We start from the raw sequence: 21235 nt of genomic DNA, 5'->3' as shown, positions 1-21235 counted from the left end.
CTCCCGGCCGGTGGGTGTGGGCTCATTTCATAAACTTGTATGGCACGAGGCCTCGCCCCATCTAATGTCGTGGCCTACCAAAGAGCATGGCCAACTAGAGGTCATGGTCTCTCTCCATACATGTGTATAGAAGTGAGGCCGCGCCCACCGGCCGGGAGCATGCAAAACTCATGCGGGTCTGAAACCGGCAAATCCCCGCAACGCACACTATGTGTGCTGGGGGTATTCATACAGTAAGTGAGTTCAGAGTGACTGCAGACTTATCGATTTGGACCGGCTAACCCCTTTAAGAACCATCACAATTTTGTGGATAAATTCAAATAGAAATAAGTAAGATGTAATAAAAAACATTGGTGTCCGAGCTACGAAAACATTTTTGAAATAGACCAGTATAGCAAATTGATGTGTAATTACTTACGCCATAATACCTGACAGGTGGAACATTTCTGCAGTTAAGTATGACAAGTAGCTATATAGGAAGACGAACAGTGGCTCAATCACACGGATGTTGCGGGTGAATCTGGTGGTGAATGCAGCTACTAATCCAAATACGATACCAATTAAAACACCTCCTACTCCGACCACAACGAAATTAGCCACTCCAGACAGGATATCAGTTGTCCCAATTGCATTCATCTCAGAGAATGACTTGAATAAATTATAGAGCACCTAGAAACAAACATGGAAACATATTACCGTATATATTTTGTACCATATCTAACAATAATTTCTTTCCTGCTACGAGTGGCACAAAAGGTTGGCATCTGAGCCTGGAAAATGAGCCCTACCTTCATTAGTGAGGAACTTGGCACATTTGCCAATATTAATTTAAAGTGTCTGCAATGTCTTATTAGTGATGCACTGTAGTGTTCAAGCGGGAGATTGCGGTGGCGTCGGGGCAGTCCAGGACATCAATCACAGTGCGTGTGAATATTATAAAAAGGACCGTAATTGAAACAATCGGAAGCACCACCCATATGACTGAAACACAAGGTCTGTGATGCATTGCCTAAGGATAAAAAGTGTTTTCTCGACAAGAATATTGGGGACGTTTGAGAACACCATGTTATTAATGCATATCACTAATAAAACATTGGGGACAGTTTAGTATCGACAAATGACGTGACAGGTTATCTTTAAAATCTATTAAACTACTATTGTTCATACTAGTAAAGCGAAATTCTTATATGACATATTTTCTAATATAATCATGAAAATCAGTGAAACTAGACAAAATTCTATAACACAGTTAAATTAACAGTGAATCATTTGCTGCAGGGGTTCACAAACTTTTGTAGGTCACAAATCACTTTTAAATCTGCATCAGTAAATATTAAATTAGAAAAACACTAATGTTACAAACAGGTAAAGTAGTTTATGTTTTAATGTTAACTGCCTGTGAAATGGCTTTTAACCTCGGCACTAAGGTCATGTATTCCTATGACCTTCCTGGTGTCAGATGTGCACAATAGTTTATAGAGCTGTGAACAGCTGAGAAGTAAAGTTACTCCATATAGTATAATGTACTCCCCATAGTCCTAGATAGATTATAATGGATCCCGCATTAGTGCATATAGTATAATGCATAGCATATAGTTCTTGATAGAGTATAATGCAGCCTCAATATAATACATAGTCCTCCACATAGTGGAATGCACCTCATAGTCCTCCACATTGTATAATGTGCCCCATAGTCCTCCATACAGTATAATGTGCTCCATAGTCCTCCATATAGTATAATGCACACCCCATAGTCCTCCATACAGTATAATGCAACCCATAGTCATCCAAATTGTAAAATGCGCCCTCCATAGTCCTCCATTTATTATAGTACACCCCCATAGTCCTTCATAGAGTACAATGCACTCCTATAGTCCTTCATATAGTATATGTTCCCACTAGTACTCCATACAGTATAATGCACTCTCATAGTCCTCCATATAGTATAATGCACCACATAGTCCTCATAGTATAATGCACTCCCCATAGTCCTAGATAGAGTATAATGCAGCCTCCATATAGCACATATAGTATAATGAAACCCATAGTCCTTTAAAGAGTATAATGCAACCCCCATATAGTATAATGCAGCCTCATATAGTATAATAAGCCCTCATATAATATAATAAAGCCTCATATAGTATAATGCAGCTCTCATATGGTATAATGCAGCACCCATATTGTACAATGCAGCACCCATATGGTATAATGCAGCACCCATATGGTATAATGCAGCACCTACAGTATATGGTATAATGCAGCACCCATATGGACCTACAGTATTATGGTCACCACATACTCATTGATAAAAAAAAATACAATACCCATGTCTCACCATTCCCCCGCTACTCCGGTCTCTGCAGCGCGTCTCCTCTGCAGCTCCACTGCCCTGCAGAGTGTGGCGAGATGGCTGAGATGTCAAATGCAGAGGGGGAATGAGGGGACACTCCCTTCCCCTTCATTGCTTTCAAATGTATCGGCCGATATAGTTGAATGTGGGATGCAGATGCGGGGAGAGTGGGTGCGGGCACCAGACCCCCCAGACTCATGGGCCCCTATTAGCAGCATGCCACAGGCTTGGGCCCCCTGGTAGAGTGGGGGCTTTAGGCAAATGCCTAGTATATATATCGGGAGCACCAATGTATAACTAGGGATGAGCAAACGTGCATGGTGATACTCTGATATCAATAGAGTATCTGGGTGCTCGGATATGCTCTGCACTCAGTGAGCATTAACAGGTGCTCGGACGGAATGCTAAAATACCCGCCCTGCATGATTGGTTCTTGTTACATAGCCAATAAACATACAGGGATTGCCTGCTAATCACTGTAATGTCGTAGCCATCTTGGTAGTGGCATTACAGTGATTGGCTGACTGTATTAACTCATCAGAAGATATAAAAGGCCATGCTCGGCTCACTGATGCCATTGCACAGCTCAGGGACAGTTCTTATTTGAGGGAGAGAGGGCTTGCCCAGGTATGTGTCTGGGTAAATTAAATTCACCGCACACTCAAACAGACTTTATGCAAATAGGTGTTCATTTTATTACATGTGGGAGCCAAACAGGAATATAGCACACAGTGGAAGCGATATAAATAAAAGACGTTTCGGCTCAGCCCGAGCCTTTATCATATTATCGCTTATTCCAATATTGGAGGTTTGTAAAGGGTGCAGAAGGAGAGGAGAATCTCTCAAGAAGAAATACCAAGATAAATGGCTGATGTGTGCTGAGCAAGAAAATGAACACCTATTTGCATAAAGTCTGTTTGAGTGTGCGGTGAATTTAATTAGCTTGTAATTAGGACCTACTGGTCCGTTGCACCTGCACCTCGTCTATATTTGACTAGAGTGCACGCTAACCACCCAGGTATGTGTCTGCACAGTTTAACTAATCAGAGTACTGTAGTGTTCATACTGGTGCTGAAGCTGAATTATCGTACTAAAAGCTAATCATGTGCTTTGCTATTTGTATCAGATACATTCTGCCTAGGGAGAGACTTTTGCAGGAGCAGGGAGAGTGGCAGAATACAGCATTTAGGCAGGGCTTAGGGCTTTGCAGTCCATTGCTAAATATACAGTATAACCATAGAGTAATACACAATTGCTGTTACATTTTGGTGGTATATAGCACTCCAAAAAAGCCTTAAAAAAATTCAATTAGTCATCTATACATCTTTACATGCTTTGTATACATTATGGTGGTGTTAAGCTTAAAAAAAAACAAAAAACACTTTGACTGCTCCAGGTGACAGTTTTTTTCAAATCAAAATAAACTTGGTTTCAAGAGACCTAGAAATCATAAAATGCATAAGGTATACATTAAGGGATGTGGAAGTGGAAGTGCTGATTATGGTGCTCAGAGCTTCTGAGGACGTGGGGCAGGTACGACTACGCCTGCTGCTGGAGCCTAAGAAACACGCCAATCCACGAAGCATAGTTTCCTGTTTCAATTTGTAGAGACACACGATTCACCACTTTTGAAGCTCGAGCAGTGCAAAGAGGTGGTCTTTTGGATCGCAGCACCACCCAGTCTCCCACACAACCCTGTCTCACCAGCCAACAGTCTGGATCACTTAATCCTCACCCTGATCATCCTTCCTCCCACCATGTTGAGTCCCACAAGACACTAAGACACTCCGAGAAGCTTTTTACAGCCTAATTTCTTGATAGTGGCCTCTCACCGAAATGTTTCAAGAGGGAGAGGAGGGCATGCTGTTTAGTGATTCACAAAGCTTAGAGCTGCCACAGCCAGAGTGAGGCCAGCTGTGCTGAGTGGGAGGGAACGGCAGCACCAAAACAGGCAGGAAGAGGCAGTGGGGATGACCAGAGGGAGAAAGCGGACAACTGTTCCGCAGAGTTGTGACATTAATGAATTTCTCAGTCAAAGTGTTAGGTGTTCTCCAGTCTTGAACTTTTTTAAAGAGATTTCTGAGACAAAAAATGGTCATTTTCTACCTGTGCCATGCCAAGATCAGCAAGGGCCTGACCACTAAGAGCCTACCTACCACCAACATGATCATACACATGTCATCTAAGCACCCAACTCGGTGGGCTGAATGCCTGGGTCCATGATTGTAGCCAATGGGTAACACCACTTCCTCTTCCCCTGTGCTAGGTGCTTCCCAATACCCTCTCCATGACACTGGTGCAGATGCCTCATGCCCTACACCTGTCCTTGCACATTCTGATGCACCATCATCAGTCACTTCCAAATCGTTGTTCCAGTACAGCGTTCAGCTGTCCCTACCTCAGGCCTAGGAACAAAAGACAAAGTTTGCAGCCTAACAGGCCAAAACGCTAAACGTACACATTTGCAGGCTGCTTGCCATGGAAATGTTGCCATTTTGGCTTGTGGACACTAAGGATTTCCACTGACTCATGGTGGCAGCAGTCCCTCGGAACTCTGTCCCCAGGAACCACTTTTTCTCCCTTTATGGCATCCCCGCCTTGTACAGCACGGGGCCCTTACCAATGCACTTACAGGTATTGTCCACTTAACGACCGATATGTCGACAAGTGCTTGTGTCCAAGGACACTATATTTTCCTGAAGGCACACTGAGTGAACATTGTGGAGGTTAGGGCCGAGTCCCACCCTGGCACGGCACATATGCACCTAACGCTGAGGATTTCTGGCCCTTAGGGATGAGCGAGCATATTCGTGGGTACTCGGCGAGTAATGCGGTACTCGCGGTACTCGGAAAATAGCGAGTATTTCACTACTCGCCTCGCTATTCGGTTCTCCCGCCCAGCAGTTTCCAATCACAGTAATGCCGCACCCTTCTTGGTTGAGGGCGGCATCACTATGATTGGCTGGCTACCCAGCATTCTATGAGTCACCATAGCCTGGCACTAAGCATTGCCGCCGCCATTTTCTGCACATTGCATGCAGAACACAGCTAGTGTAGGGAGAGTGTGAGCAGCTGCTAGGGAGAGTTGTGTTTTTTTGGTTCAAATCAGCCAAAAATCCTATGTGAAACCCAAAAGCTCTTTTCAGAGCTGAAAGTATAAGGTCAGGGTGGGACTGAGTAGTGACAGTTTTTCCAGCTTTTTTTCAGGTCACATTTACCCCTGCAGGGCAGGATTTTTATGCAGTTGCGGTGCTGTGTTCAAAGCGAAGAGGACGTACGCACGGTACTCCACAACTGACACGCAGCCAGCACCGCTGTCTTGTGTGGTGTCTGGGGTGCGTATTCTTGCCTTAAACCTCAGGGCAGGTTTTTTAGTGCAGTTGCGGTGCTGTGTTCACAGCGAATAGGACGCACACATTGTACTGCACAACTGACACGCAGCCAGCACCGCTGTCTTGTGTGGTGTCTGGGCTGCATATTCTTGCCTTAAACCTCAGGGCAGTTTTTTTGTGCTGTTGCCGTGCTGTGTTCACACAGCGAATAGCACGCACGGTACTGCACAACTGACAAGCAGCCAGCACCGCTGTCTTGTGTGGTGTCTGGGCTGCGTATTCTTGCCTTAAACCTCAGGGCAGTTTTTTTGTGCTGTTACAGTGCTGTGTTCACATAATCACAGCGAATAGTACACACGCATGGGACTGTACAACTGTCACGCAGCCAGCACCGCTGTCTTGCGTTGTGTCTGGGCTGCGTATTCTTGCCTTAAACTTCAGGGCAGTTTTTTTGTGGCAGCACTGCTGTCTTGTGTAGTTACTGAGGTGCGCAATCTCACCTTAAACCTCAGGGCAATTTTTTTCTGCTGCTGTGGTGCTGTTTGTAAAACACAAAGCAGTACTAGGCTGTAGTGCTACCTTCCACAAAGCACTAACTGCTCCTTGTTCCCCAATATCAGCATCTGAACATCTACAACTATGGCAGAAAAATACAAAATTCCTAAAAAGGCTGTTGTGAAGGGACAGGGATGTGGATGTGGGGTTGTTGTTGCCCAACAAGGCACTGAGTCAGGGAGATCGAAGAAGGTTGATGCATCTAGTTTCCTGGCGAAATTTCCCTGTCTGGAACATAAACGGGCCTGGAAGCCAGAAGAACAAGAGCAGATACTGTCTTGGATGACTGATAAGGCCTCAACGAAATGTTCTAGCAGCACCCAATTGTCCATGACAAAACAATCTACTGTCCATACAGATAACGCTGGGTCATCCTATTCTCAACCTGTTCCTAGTTCATCACCCGGTAAGGAGTCACAGGAAACATTTGACCCCAACCTTGGTCACTCCGAGGATCTGTTTGATCCATATCCTTGCATTGCCTCTGGCCCACACCACGCGACATTGAAGAGGAACGTGAGGGGTTATCGTCTGTTGAGGATGGCCAAATATTTGAAACTCCACGTCCAGAAGAAAGCCAATTTCATCCACGTGATATACCGGGTGAAGAGGTGGAGGCTGATGGTGATGACACACAGTTGCCATCTTGCCAGTTGGCCAATATCAACACGGAAGGAGGATGACATGGACGACGAGGTGGTCAGTGATGAGACCACCGATCCGAACTGAGCCATTGGCACGCATAGCCAACACAGCAGCACAGAGGATGAAGGTGGATACGTAGCACCAACAAAGGCACCAAGGGCTACTGGTTTGAGCAGAGTGCGAACTGTGTCAACTGTTGCCAAGAGCAATCATTCTGTGCCCCAAGTCAAGGCAAGGGTGCGTTCAGCCGCTGTCTAGAAAATTTTTTCCGATAGTCCTTCTGAACCAAATATTGTCATCTGTAGCATCTACCATAGGAAGCTGAGCAGAGGCCAGGGCAAAGGCAACCAAAGCACCACCAGTGTCCGGAAATACATGGCAGCCAAGCACCCTAGTCGGTTGGCTGAACAACAGGGTACCAAATCAGTGTCTGCGACTGCGGGTCAAACCACTGCCATGTCGCCTGTGATACGTCCTTTCCAATCTGCTCAGCAGGAAGCAGGTGATCATCATACCTCTTGCTCACAAGCTGCGGTTGCACAGACACAGGCCACAACAAGCTCATCCACTCGTTTGTCCGAGGAAAGCGTCCAATTGTCCGTGCCCCAGATGTATGAAAAGACGCGTAAATACCAAGCCACACACCCACAAACACAAATGCTGAATGCGCACATTTGTCACACTCACCAGTGGTTGTTGTTGGGAGTAGCGTGAAAGGCGAGCGTCAGCAGGCCCCGAAGCTGCTGAGACTCCAGGGGAGGGTACTCTTGGTGAATAGGCAGAGGCGCTGTATCTGCGATCAGAAGTCCGGACACAGGACCTGCGGGAGAGGAGGAGCGATGGAGAGACGCTCAGTGCCCGCAGGACCTTCCACCATGTGACTGTGCATCAGAGGCGGGGGCGAGGCTTAGCCCCCGGGACGCAGCGGTGATAGTCAGGGGACTAGACCACACAGGGGCTGAGAAGAAGCGATAGTCAAACAAAGCAGGGGTTCATACACAGATCTAGCAACGCCGTACAGAATAAGAGTGGCAGAGAATAGTCGGGTGAAGCAGAGGGTCAGACACGGGTCGGGCAACGCAGTACAAAATCAGAATGATAGAGAACAGTCAGGGGAAGCAGAGGGTCATACACGGGTCGAGCAGAACAGTACCAAATCAGAAACCGGGAGACGTAAACCAAGTCCAAAACAGATCATACACCAATCAACGTACAAGAACAGGCGAGAGGCACTAGCGAAGCAGAGTCGAGCACACTCAGGTTAGGAGTATAACCAACAGGGAGGGGTGCTCACCTGAAGCTATAAAAACCCTCCCCAGCGTCAAAGAGAGGCTCTCCCTATTAACCCCTGCACCATCTGATCCAAATCCTGAATACACCATGACAGTACCCCTCCTTCAACGGGGGGCCTCCGGACCCCCAGGTCTCTCCGGATATCACGCATGATATGCCCTAACCAGATGATCTGCGTGTACTGACCTGGCCGGTACCCATGATCGATCCTCTGGACCATACCCCTTCCAATGGACGAGATACTGCAGAGAACCGCGAACCCATCGAGATTGCACAATGTTTTGTACCTCAAATTCCAGATGGCCATCCACCGGAACGGGGGGCGGTAAAGGTGTGGGTTCTTCCCTTACCGAGCCTACGGGTTTGAGTAATGATCTATGAAAAACGTTATGCAACTTCAAAGAAGACGGAAGGAGCAAGCGATAGGCCACCAGGTTAATCACTTCCGTAATTACATAGGGACCAATGAATTTGGGACCCAGCTTTGCGGACGGCAGTTTTAAAGTTATGTTTCGAGTCGAGAGCCATACCTTATCCCCACAATGTAGGGTCTGGCCCGGATCTCTCTTATTATCAGCAAAGTATTTGTACTTTTCCTGCGCCTTCCCAATACTTGCTCGAACCTTAGCCCATAGAACACCAATCTGTCTCACCGAATCTTCAGCCCCCGGACAGTTTGAATCCAAACGAGAAAACTCACCAAAATGCGGATTTAATCCCAGATTAATGAAAAAAGGAGACCTACCAGTAGATTGATTAATCCGATTATTAAAAGCGAACTCTGCCAAGGGCAATGCGTCGAACCAGTCATCTTGCAATGTTGAAGTCATTTGTTCCAGTGACTGATTGGTGCGCTCCGTTTGTCCATTGCTCTCCGGATGGTATGCTGAGGAGAAAGACAGAGAAATCCCCAACTTCCTACAAAAAGCTTGCCAAAATTTTGCTACAAATTGTGTCCCCCTATCGGACACTATATTAGAAGATACCTGTTATGAATGAGTCACCGTAGGAGGCAAAAACAGAAATACTAGCTAAGTCCAGAAAACCAGAGAAGTTGGCAGCCATCGGATTGCAGACCCCTGAACCTAACAACAACTAGCAGTAGCCGTGGGGGGTTCCTACGGTGCCCTAGACCCCTTTGATCACAGCCGGAGAACTACATAGCCTAAAGACAGAAAGGGAAATCTAAACTGCCCCAGAGCAGACGCCAAAGCAATAGGCAGCCCCCAACATATAATGACGGTGAAGCAAGATGAAAAAACACTCACACAGATAGAAAGATAGGCTGAGCAAATGATGGGGCCCAAGCTAACTAAATAGGACAGAATAGAAAAGCTGCTGTCTGCAATCCGCCAAAACCCTCTCAAAAACAAGAGCCAACAGACTGATAGGGAAAAAAGCCCTAAAGACGCTAGGCTTCAAAAAGACTATATCAGTACTCAGGTATTATCTGAAGACAGAGCAAAAAGGAATTCAGCTCACCCAGCAGTGAAAGGCAGAAATCCAGAAAAACAAGGCAAAACAAAACCAAAACACAAATGCAAAAAGTAGAGCAGAAAACTTAGCTTTTGAGGAGCAGGAATCAGACTGGTCTCCAAGAATCCCTCAGAGTAATCACCCGCAAGGCAGAAGGGCGTTGGCTGCCTTATATCCAGTCAGCAATCCCAATCACCCAGTCATCATCATTCTGCTCAAGTGCTTTGTAATCAGCCTCACTACCTTCCTTCACCAGAAGAGGGAGTTCATCAGACCTCAATGGTGAAGGGGAAAATGAACTCACAACAGATACCCCATGGAGACGAATAATTTGAGAAAGAAAATGTTTTAAAAGAATCTCAACTAAGGGTAGTTTGGCCATGGGTAAGAAATGTGCCATCTTTGAGAATCTATACACGACTACCCAGACCACCGTATTACTCCGGGATGGAGGGAGATTGGTGATGAAGTCCATGGACAGATGAGTCCATGGTCTTCTCGGAATTGGTAAAGGTACCAATTCTCCGGCTGGCCGGAGATGAGAGCTCTTAGAACGGGCGCAAACCCCACAGGCTGTGACATATTCCTTAATTTCTATAGACATAGATGGCCACCAAAACACTCTTTTCACTGCCTCACATGTGGCCGCAATACCTTGGTGAGCCCCCAACTTAGAGTCATGAAATTCCCGTAACAATTCGGAACGTAGATGCAGTGGTACAAACAATCGATGAGGAGGCTTAGCCCTGGGAGCTAAAGATTGAGCCCCCACAATCTCCCGCTCTAATTCTGATGATAACTCTGCAATAACCACCCCGGGTTGAAGAATGGATGACGGTGGTTCGGGGGCAGACAATGGTTCAAAACTTTGTGACAAAGCACCTGCCTTCACATTCTTAGATCCAGGCCGGAACGTAATAGAGAACCGGAACCGAGAAAAAAAAGTGATCACCGGGCCTGTCTGGGAGTCAATCTTTTCGCTGTTTTAATGTACTCCAGATTTTTGTGGTCAGTGATGACCGTAATTGGATGTTCTGCCCCCTCCAAAAAGTGCCTCCATTCTTCAAACGCTAGTTTTATTGCCAGGAGCTCCCTATTTCCCACATCGTAATTTCTCTCCGCTGGAGAGAATTTTTTGGAAAAATATGCACAGGGTCTGAGATTGGTCAGAGTAGCTGGTCCCTGAGACAACACAGCCCCCACCCCTACCTCGGAAGCATCGACCTCCACCACAAAAGGCAGGGATGGATCAGGTTGTATCAGTATCGGAGCGGACATAAAACAATTCTTTAAACCCAAAAAGGATTGTTTGGCCGGGAGAGACCAATTCTTGATATTGGCCCCTTTACATGTGAGATTGGTGAGGGGTTTCACTATCTGTGAAAAGCCCTTAATAAATCTTCGATAATAATTAGCGAACCCCAAAAAGCGCTGAAGACCCTTTAGGTCCTGGGGTTGAACCCAATCTGCTATAACCCACACCTTTTTGGGATCCATCTGAAACCCCTGTGGAGAAATTATAAACCCTAAAAAGGTTAGCTCCTGAACAAAGAATGTACACTTTTCCAATTTGACAAACAATTGATTTTCTCTCAGTCTCTGAAGAACGGTTTTCACATGTGATAAATGAGAATGTTCATCAGGTGAATAAGTCAAAATATCGTCCAAATAAATGACAACAAAGCGACCAATTAGGTCCGTGAATATTACATTGATGAAGTTTTGAAAAACTGTTGGCGCATTAGCGAGAACAAATGGCATCACAAGGTTTTCAAATAACCCCTCCATGGTGAGAAAAGCCATTTTCCATTCATCCCCCTCTTTTATTCGTATCAAATTATACGCCCCCCTAAGATCTAGTTTAGAGAACCACTTTGCCCCCGAGAGTTGGTTACAGATCTGGAATCAAGGGAAAAGGATATGCATTCTTGATGGTAATCTTGTTGAGTTCCCGAAAGTCGAGGCAGGGACGCAGGCCGCCATCTTTCTTTTTGTCAAAGAAGAACCCTGCAGCTATCGGGGAAACTAAAGGTCTAATATGACCTTTACGGAGACTTTCTGCTATATAATCTTTCATTGCCAGACGCTCGGGTCCTGACAAATTAAACAGATGGGCTTTAGGTAATTTGGCACCAGGGATCAGGTCAATGGTGCAGTCGTATGGCCTGTATGGGGGTAATGCCTCGGCCTCACTTTCGGAGAACACGTCCTCAAACTCCTTCAGGTTTTCCGGAATACCCTCCAGAGAAAAAGAAGACTCAAAGACAGGTTTTGCAGGGGAAACACAACACACAGTTTTATAGGAACAGTCAATACAATCTGGGCCCCATTTAACAATTATTCTCTTCTCCCAGTCAATTACTGGGTTGTGCCGTTGAAGCCATGGCATGCCCAACACCAAACCTTCGGGCAGATTGTCCATCACAAAACATCTCATGTCCTCAACGTGGGAGGAACCAACCTGTAACACGAAATTATTGGTAACATAACAGATACCCGAACGGGTGAGAGGGGAAGAGTCAATGGCTACGATTTTCAGGGGGGTCTCCAACCTGACTGTCCCTATCTTGACCCTGGAGATGGTGCTGGAACTGATTAAGTTTAGGGATGAACCGCAGTCCACTAAGGCTGTAGAAATAAAACGATTATTGTCTTCCACCAGTTCGATATTGAGCAAAAACTTAGGGCATGAGGAAGAAAGTACCAGAGGGTCTGGGCAGCCTCCTTGATCACTACCCAGACCTAGTAGTTTCCTGACGGCTTGGCAGAGGCCGGACAAGACGGACAGTCTCTCCTCCAGTGTCCTGATTCCCCGCAGTAGAAACATAGTTGTTTCTCCTGCCGACGTCTCCTCTCCTTTTCTCTGATCGAGGTGGCGCCAATTTCCATGGGCATAGAGCTGGCCTCCACCTCCTTGCTTCCAGAGAACACAGATGTTTCAGTGTGCATCACTCATCTGGCTCTCAGCCGGCGATCCATCCGTACCGCCTGGGTCATGGCCTCGTCCAGAGTATCGGGAGGCGGGTGCAAGGGCAGGGCGTCCTGAAGGCGTTCTGACAGACCTCTACGAAACAGTCCCCGGAGTGCGGCATCATTCCAAGTGACTTCAGCTGACCATCGTCGAAACTATGCACAGAACCACTCCGCAGAGTGTCGACCCTGACGTGCACTCATCACCATGTCCTCAGCCAGGCGTACTCTGTCAGGTTCGTCATAAATACGGCCCAAGGCCTCAAAAAACGCATCTACAGTCATACGTTCAGGTGCTGTATGTGCTAATGAAAATGCCCAAGCTTGAGGGGCACCCCGCAGCAAGGAAATCACTACCCCCACCCTTTGAAATTCTCCCCCAGACAAACGGGGCCTCAGGGAGAAGAACAATTTGCATCCCTCCCGAAATGCCCTGAACTCCTTTTTGTCTCCGGAAAAGAAATCAGGTAATTTAACCGGAGACTCAGGAGACGAGAGGGACACATCCCTGCTCTCAGGAGCCATAGCCCCTTGCACCGTACTAATCAGCTATTGCTGAGTGTGGGCCAGGCAGCGTTGTTCCACATTCATCTTTTGGAACATTTGTGACAGCTGTTTCACTTGCTCGGACAGTGCCTGCACTGGATCCATGACTATAGTAAAAGCCCCTCTATACACACACCCGTCTGGTAAGAAGAAAGGAAAAAGAACGGTATCGGTCGGTTATAATGTCACCCTCACCAGTGGTTTTTGTCGGGAGTAGCGTGAAAGGCGAGCATCGGCAGGCCCTGAAGCTGCTGAGACTCCAGGGGAGGGTACTCTTGGTGAATGGGCAGAGGCGCTGTATCTGCGATCAGAAGTCCGGACAAAGGACCAGCGGGAGAGGAGGAGCTATGGAGAGACGCTCAGTGCCCGCAGGACTTTCCACCATGTGACTGCGTGTCAGAGGTGGGGGCGGGGCTTAGCCCCCGGGACGCAGCGGTGATAGTCAGGGGACTAGACCACACAGGGGCTGAGAAGAAGCAATAGTCAAACAAAGCAGGGGTTCATACACAGATCTAGCAACGCTGTACAGAATCAGAGTGGCAGAGAATAGTCGGGTGAAGCAGAGGGTCGGACACAGGTCGGGCAACGCAGTACAAAATCAGAATGATAGAGAGCAGTCAGGGGAAGCAGAGGGTCATACACGGGTCGAGCAGAACAGTACCAAATCAGAAACCGGGAGATATAAACCAAGTCCAAAACAGATCATACACCAATCAACGTACAAGAACAGGCGAGAGGCACTAGCGATGCAGGGTCGAGCACACTCAGGTTAGGAGTATAACCGACAGGGAGGGGTGCTCACCTGAAGCTATAAAAACCCTCCCCGGCATCAAAGAGAGGCTCTCCCTATTAACCCCTGCACCATCTGATCCAAATCCTGAATACACCATGACAACATTGCCAAGTTGCTAGCCGTGGAGATGTTGCCGTTTAGGCTTGTGGGGACAGAGTCTTTCCGTGATCTTTTGGCTGTGGCTGCCCTACGATACTCGGTTCCCAGCCAGCACTATTTTTCCTGGTGTGCCGTCCCCACGTTACACCAGCACGTCTTAAACAATCTAAAGCGTGCTCTCACCAACGCCGTAACCAGGAAGGTCCATCTTACAACAAACACGTGGACAAGTACTTGTGGCCAGGGATGAAACATCTATGTCACGGCACACTGGCTCAACCTGGTGGAGGGTGGGACAAAGTCTCAAACTGGACCATCAACACATATCCTACCCATGCAACGATCAGCGGGCCCAACCTCAATCAGGATTTCTGTCTCATCATATACGTCCAGTCTCCCCTCTTCCTCCTCCTCCGCCTCGACATCCTATGCTGAATTACCCTCCACATCACTCTCAAGTTGGGAGCTGTGCAGCAGCGCATCGGCAAAGCGGCAAAACGCTCTGCTGAAGCTGATCTGCTTAGGTGAAACACCACACACTACAGCAGAGCTGTGGCAAGGAATAAAACAACAGACCGATCAGTGGCTCTCCCCACTTCAACTCCAACCTGGTCTGGTTGTCTGAGACAATGGGCGTAACCTGGTGGCTGCTTTAAAGCTCGGGAAGCTGGTACACGTGCCATACATGGCTCACGTCCTGAACCTAGTGGTCCAGAAATTTATAAAAACATACCCTGACTTGCCATACCTACTTGAGAAGGTGCGCCGTATTTGCGCCCATTTCCGCCACTCCTCAACCGCTGTTGCCGGTCTTGCAGCACTTCAAAAGCAATTTAATTTGCCAAATCACAGACTCATTTGTGACATGCCAACACGGTGGAACTCAACATATCATATGTTGGCAAGGGTAAGTGAGCAGCAGAGGGCACTTTCTGAATACCAGCTTAAACATGCCCTTCACACTGAGACTCAGTCAAGACACATAACAACTGTCGAGTGGGTGTGGATCGCTGATATTTGTGAAGTGCTTGATAACTTTGAGTACTGCACCAAGCTTGTGAGCGGTGATCAGGCTATTATCTGATATGCTATGTCTGCTGAAAAAAATCGCTGCAGAATCAAAAAATGGAATCTTTGCGTGACCAGCAGCTGGGTATGGAGCAAGATTTCACAATGGGTGATCCTACTCAGCCCAGCCAATATCATCAGGTAACATTGGGGGATGAAGATAATGATGAAAATGAGGAGGGAGAGGAATTCTTTTTCAGTGGTACCGAGGGGACACCTCATGCTACAGAGGGGAATCCCAACCCCAGCTTCATGTCTGTCCAGCATGGGTGGGCTGAAGAGGAGGAGGAGAGTCAGTGTGAGGAGAGGATGGGTATTGTTCCTCCTTCAGGGGTCACAGAACATTTGCCTCTTTGCAGCTTGGCACACATGGCACACTTCATATCTGACTGTCTGTGCCAAGACCCTCGCGTAATCCACATTAACAACCTATACTGGTTGGCCACCTTTCTAGACCCACGGTACAAGGACAAATTTCCTTCGCTACTGTTGCAGTCACCAAGGGGTTTCACAATGGAATCCTTCAAGAAGGCTGTTGTTGATCATTTGATGGCAACAGCACCCTCAGACACCACTGCTAGCAGAGATACCAGCTCTGTGCAACAGCATGCATTAATGGGGAGAGATACACCAAGCAGGTCCAAAAGAGGTTGTGGTAAAATGTCCACAAACTGGGCTATCTTCAATAAACCGGCTCATCACCAAGGACTAGCTGGAACAGTTGCAATGTCAAGAAGGTGCCATGGTTTGGACAGTGTTCTTGCCCTGCACTCACAGGGTTAAGTGTACGTGGCCTCTTTCTGGATCTGGGAGGGGTATTTATACTCACTCTTTACCAGGGTTCTCTGTCTGCTATACTGTTGTTCTGGCTCTGACCCCTGGTGTGCTTGTATACTGCATAGCTTGTTTGCTTCCCGTGTATGACCCGGTCTGTCCCCTCACTCTGTACTCCGTCTCTCATTTTGGTATTATTGTCTTTTCTGGTTCTGACCTCCTGGCTTGGCTATCGTTACTCCGTGACAGTTTGTCCCTATTGTACCGTCTATTGCCCATTCCGGTTTTCTGATCTATTGCTACGTCCTGACTATCCATTCTGTCTAACCCTTTGGTACTGTCGTGCTATCTTGTGCTTTGACCCTGGCTTGATCTGGTTTCTGTCTCTGTCTATGACCCTTGGTAACAATGTCCTGTATTTACCCTTCTAGGAGTTTTCCTCAGCTCCTACCTCTCTGGAGTTTAGACCACGCCCTCAGCAGTCACATGCTTCAGGTCCTGTGAGCCTGTAGCATGCATCGTCACCATTGCTGCCCCACTCCACAGGTATCTTTGTGCACAGTTTTGTACTCAGGACACGCACACTGGCTCAGTGAGCAGGTGCAGTGCGGTGTTCCTGACAGAAGGGAGAAGTTGAACAAGATGGTCAACGACTATCTAAGTGACCATACCTGCATCCTTCCTGACGCTTCTGTACCATTTAATTACTGGGTATCCAAGCTGCATAGTTGGCCTGACCTCTTCTTCTTTGCCTTGGAGGTGCTGGCCTGCCCTGCTGCTAGTGTGATGTCAGAGTGTGTTTTCAGTGCTGCTGGGGCAATCATCACAGATACACGCACACGGTTGACAACAGAGAATGCAGACAGGCTGACTCTGATAAAATTTAACAAGGACTGGATTTCGCAACAGTATTTAAGCCCTCCAGATGACAGTATCCCAACCTAAAGTCACCCAACACGTTTTTTTTTAAATTGGTGATCACATCCATCCCTTCCCATACAAGCCCCATTTCTTCTTCTTACACATGTTTTCAAAACCTGCTTCTGACACATGTACCTCATGGTCAATAAGCTAAAAACAATGTTACGTTAATAAATATTTCCCATCAGAGGCACTTGTGATGAAAGTGAGACCCTTCTTCCTTCATCAACCATGGTATCATGCCCCTTGAGTTCATTTTTGGAGACACTATGGCTATGCCTGGACACTGGGCACTGCCACCTCTATGCTGGTAGTCCTGCCTTTATCATAATTGTTTGGCCCTTCAGACCTGCCTTGCTTCCTTCATCAACCATGATACAGCCCCTAGGGCTAATTTTTGGAGACACTATTGCTATGCCTGGACACTGGGCACGGTCACCTCTATGCTAGTTGTCCTAGCTTCATCATAATTGTTTGGCCCTTCAGACCTGTCTTGCTTCCTCCATCAACTATGATACAGCCCCTTGGGCTAATTTTTGGAGACACTATGGCAATGCCTGGACACTGGGCACGGCCACCTCTATGCTGCTAGTCCTGGCTTTATCATAATTGTTTGGCCCTTCCGACCTGCCTTGCTTCCTTCATCAACCATGATACAGCCCCTAGGGCTAATTTTTGGAGACACTATTGTTATGCCTACACATTGGGCAGTGGCACAACAAGGACAGTAGTCCGAGCTTTATAATTGTGAATCCCTTGTGGTGATGATGATGATGATGGGTGGCTTCTTCCTGCGTTAACCATAACACAGCCCCTAGGGCAGATTGCTCTCCTTTCACCACTTACACACTTAGCTGTCAGAAGATCGCCACCATCATCAGTCACTCTTACGGCACTTCTGATATATCACTGGCACTGCGTAAGTGGCGTACGAGTCATGCTATTCCGGCAAAAAAACACAGGATTTCAAATAGTGTTTGTACATTCTAGTGAAGCAGTGGTGTAAAAACAATCGTGCAGCCCCTGACCAGGTGCCCCCATGTTATATACATTTGTTTACAGCATACATTTTTTAACATTTACACATTTTTTAGCCTTTTCCTCAGCCCCTAGACCGCTTTGTAGGGTCCAGCAGACAATTACTAGCATTTCCATTGACTATCATTGGACTCGCTATTCGTACCGAATACCCGAGTATTACGGTATACTCGGTACGAGTATAGCGAGTCCGAATACTTCAGTACTCACTCATCCCTACTGGACCTTTCATCATGAAATATACTGAAATTTCTATTTTTTTAATAAAAATTTCAATTTTGGTTTACTTAAATTTTAATTTTTTTTCCATGCTTTTTAAATGTTGCTTTATATACAAGTCATTATACAGGAAAGAATGTTTCAAAACATTTCTTTTCCTATAAACTCCAATTTTTCATGGATTTTGAATGTTTTATTGTCAGTTCTTAAACTAGAATAAAAATAAAACACCATTGTTCTCAGCAGCGATCTGGGAGTCAGAGATGCTTCCTGGGGTCTGCCTCATGCTGTTCTCCTTCCAGTCAGAACTTTTTCCACCCTTTTTTGAACATTTTCACTGCACCCAGATGTCATTGTAGGGTCTGCCAGAAAAATACTGACTCCCATTATACTCATTACTCAAAAAGAGCATCTGGGTACTCGAGTAACGAGCACCCAAGCATTTTAGTGCTAGCTTATCCCTAATGATAGCCATTACCATACTGTTTTCTATTGGTTGATTAGTGCCTCATTGGTCTAGTGCCATACATGCCTGCATCATTACTAAATACTGTGATTGGTTGCCTTGGTCATGTGCATATGTTCACCACATCAACACTACAGAAAGTAAACAGACACCAGAGGGATTAAGAAGGTGAGTATAGGTTACTTTTGTTTTGTTTGTTTTTCTATGCCATTTTGCTCCTCATGGAAGATGTTCTTAAAACACTCCGAAAACTTTTTTGACATCTGATAGGAAAATTTTTATCTCATTTAGTAGTCAATTGTGCCAAGCAAAGACAAATGGAATAATAGGGGTGCAGTCAGTTCCAGAGTATGGGAATGCATAGGAGAATTCTTGAATGCGATTGTGGGAAGAGTAGATAAGAGGAGAGTAGAGAAAGACATCTTGTGAAGTTTGGTGGTTGCGTGCAGGTAAGTATCGGGAGAATATACAGTGGGTACGGAAAGTATTCAGACCCCTTTAAATTTTTCACTCTTTGTTTCATTGCAGCCATTTGGTAAATTCAAAAAAAGTTCATTTTTTCTCATTAATGTACACTCTGCACCCGATCTTGATGAAAAAAACAGAAATGTAGAAATTTTGCAAATTTATTAAAAAAGAAAAACTGAAATATCACATGATCATAAGTATTCAGACCCTTTGCTCAGACACTCATATTTAAGTCACATGCTGTCCATTTCCTTGTGATCTTCCTTGAGATGGTTCTACTCCTTAATTGGAGTCCAGCTGTGTTTAGTTAAACTGATAGGACTTGATTTGGAAAGGTACACAACTGTCTATATAAGACCTCACCGCTCACAGTGCATGTCAGACCAAATGAGAATCGTGTATCGTGAGATATTGAGTGCAAACCTCCTTCCATCAGCAAGAATATTGAAGATGAATCGTGAATGGGTCTTTCAGCATGATAATGATCCCAAGCACACCGCCAGGGCAATGAAGGAGTGGCTTCGTAAGAAGCATATGAAGGTCCTGGAGTGCCTAGCCACTCTCCAGATCTCAACCCCATAGAAAACCTTTGGAGGGAATTGAAAGTCTGTGTTGCCCAGCGTCAGGCCCAAAACATCACAGCTCTAGAGAAGATCTGCAAGGAGGAATGGGCCAACATACCACCAACAGTGTGTGCCAACCTTGTGAAGACTTACAGAAAACGTTTGACCTCTGTCATTGCCAACAAAGGATATATAACAAAATACTGAGATGAACTTTTGTTAATGACCACATGCTTATTTTCCATTATAATTTGAAAAATAAATCTTGCCAAATCAGACAAGGTGATTTTCTGGATTTGTTTTCTCATTTTGTCTCTCATAGTTGTGGTCTGCCTATGATGTCAATTACAGGTCTCTCTCATCATTTTAAGTGGGAGAACTTGCACAATTGGTGGCTGACTAAATATTTTTTTCTCCACTGTATTATTGGAATAATCTACATATTTGACAAAAGCCAAACACAAATATGTTTGAGACTATTGGAAAAATCTACCTTTTTTTACCTCTCATTGTACCATCTTTCTTTCTAACGAGGACTAGCGGAGCTGCCCAGGGGCTACAACTGTCTCTGATCACCCCAGCCTCCTTCATCTCCCATAACATACACTTGGCACATTGATAGTGAGCTGAGGGTACAGGCCGGTACTTCTCTTCAATGGGCGGATGATTTCCAGTGGGGATATGATATTGGACCCCTTTTACCAACCTAAAGTCTAAAGGGTGCTTGCTGAATACCCGTTCAAACTCTTGGACTACTCGGTAAACCCCATTCTTTTGGTGTGGAAGGGTGGAGTCAGTGCCTATGTGCAGCTGCTGACACCAATCCTCCAGCTGTTTTGCAGAGCCATTGTCCTCCGCCTGGTCAGACGAGACCAAGGGCTCCACTGTCTGAATTGTGTGGTGATTGACAGTGAACAGCTTAGCAGCGGTGGAATACCAAGGTAGTGTGGCCTCCTCCTCCACACAATTTAAGATGCATACAGGTACCCTCCCCTTACGGACATCAACTACCCCTCTGGCTGTCAGGATAGTGGGCCTACTATCAGAGTACACTGGTTCAACCAGGTCTTGGTAATCTCTTCCCCTGAGGCCTATGGCTGCCCGACACCAAATTAACATTTCACTCCTTGGGGGTATTGCAATGGGGAATTAATCACTCACTCTGACACTGCCGACTTCTCCGCCAGATAGCTCTACCTGCTGCCTTTGCATCAGGGCCTTGATCTCCTTTTGCAGGACCCATTGCTCACTGAAACCAGCAGTTTCAGCTACCTGTTGCAACAAGATAATAACCTCAGCAAGACAATTTTCCATCACATTAGTGCCTAAGGTCACTATTGGGTTACATTCTCGTCGAGCAATGTCTACAATTATCAAACCTTGGGTTTTTAATTCAACTCGCTCCACCTTAATGGTCACCTCCTTACACCCTACCCATAGCAAAGGTTGACCATTGCTGGCGACTACTGTCAGCTCATCATCTGGGTCGCGAGTAATTTCAGAGTCAGCCCAATATCGTTTGAAAAGAATATATAGCATAGTCATCACCTGAGAGCTTGTGTCCAGTAAAGTGTTCATTGGGATGCTGTCAATCACAACTGGGAGGACCGGGCGTCCTCCGACGTACTTGACTCACCAGTTCTGTGGGCCTGGTCGTCC

The 21235-nt window shown here is 46.3% G+C and overlaps 1 protein-coding gene across 2 annotated transcripts in view; it reads right to left on the bottom strand.

The window, feature by feature from the left end:
• Positions 1–21235, bottom strand: part of LOC141053632 (sodium/hydrogen exchanger 2-like) — a 164016-nt gene that overhangs the window by 54650 nt on the left and 88131 nt on the right. For both annotated transcript variants that reach the window (XM_073550650.1, XM_073550649.1), the window contains one exon: positions 419–669. In XM_073550650.1, the coding sequence (XP_073406751.1) occupies positions 419–669 (251 nt within the window). The remainder of the gene's footprint in view (positions 1–418; positions 670–21235) is intronic.

The sequence above is a fragment of the Dendrobates tinctorius genome, unplaced genomic scaffold (genome assembly GCF_039654945.1).
Source record: "Dendrobates tinctorius isolate UK_male_01 unplaced genomic scaffold, ASM3965494v1 ptg000166l, whole genome shotgun sequence".
Lineage (NCBI taxonomy): Eukaryota > Metazoa > Chordata > Amphibia > Anura > Dendrobatidae > Dendrobates > Dendrobates tinctorius.
Note: the sequence above shows the minus strand (reverse complement) of the source record. Positions and strands in the feature narration are given on the sequence as shown.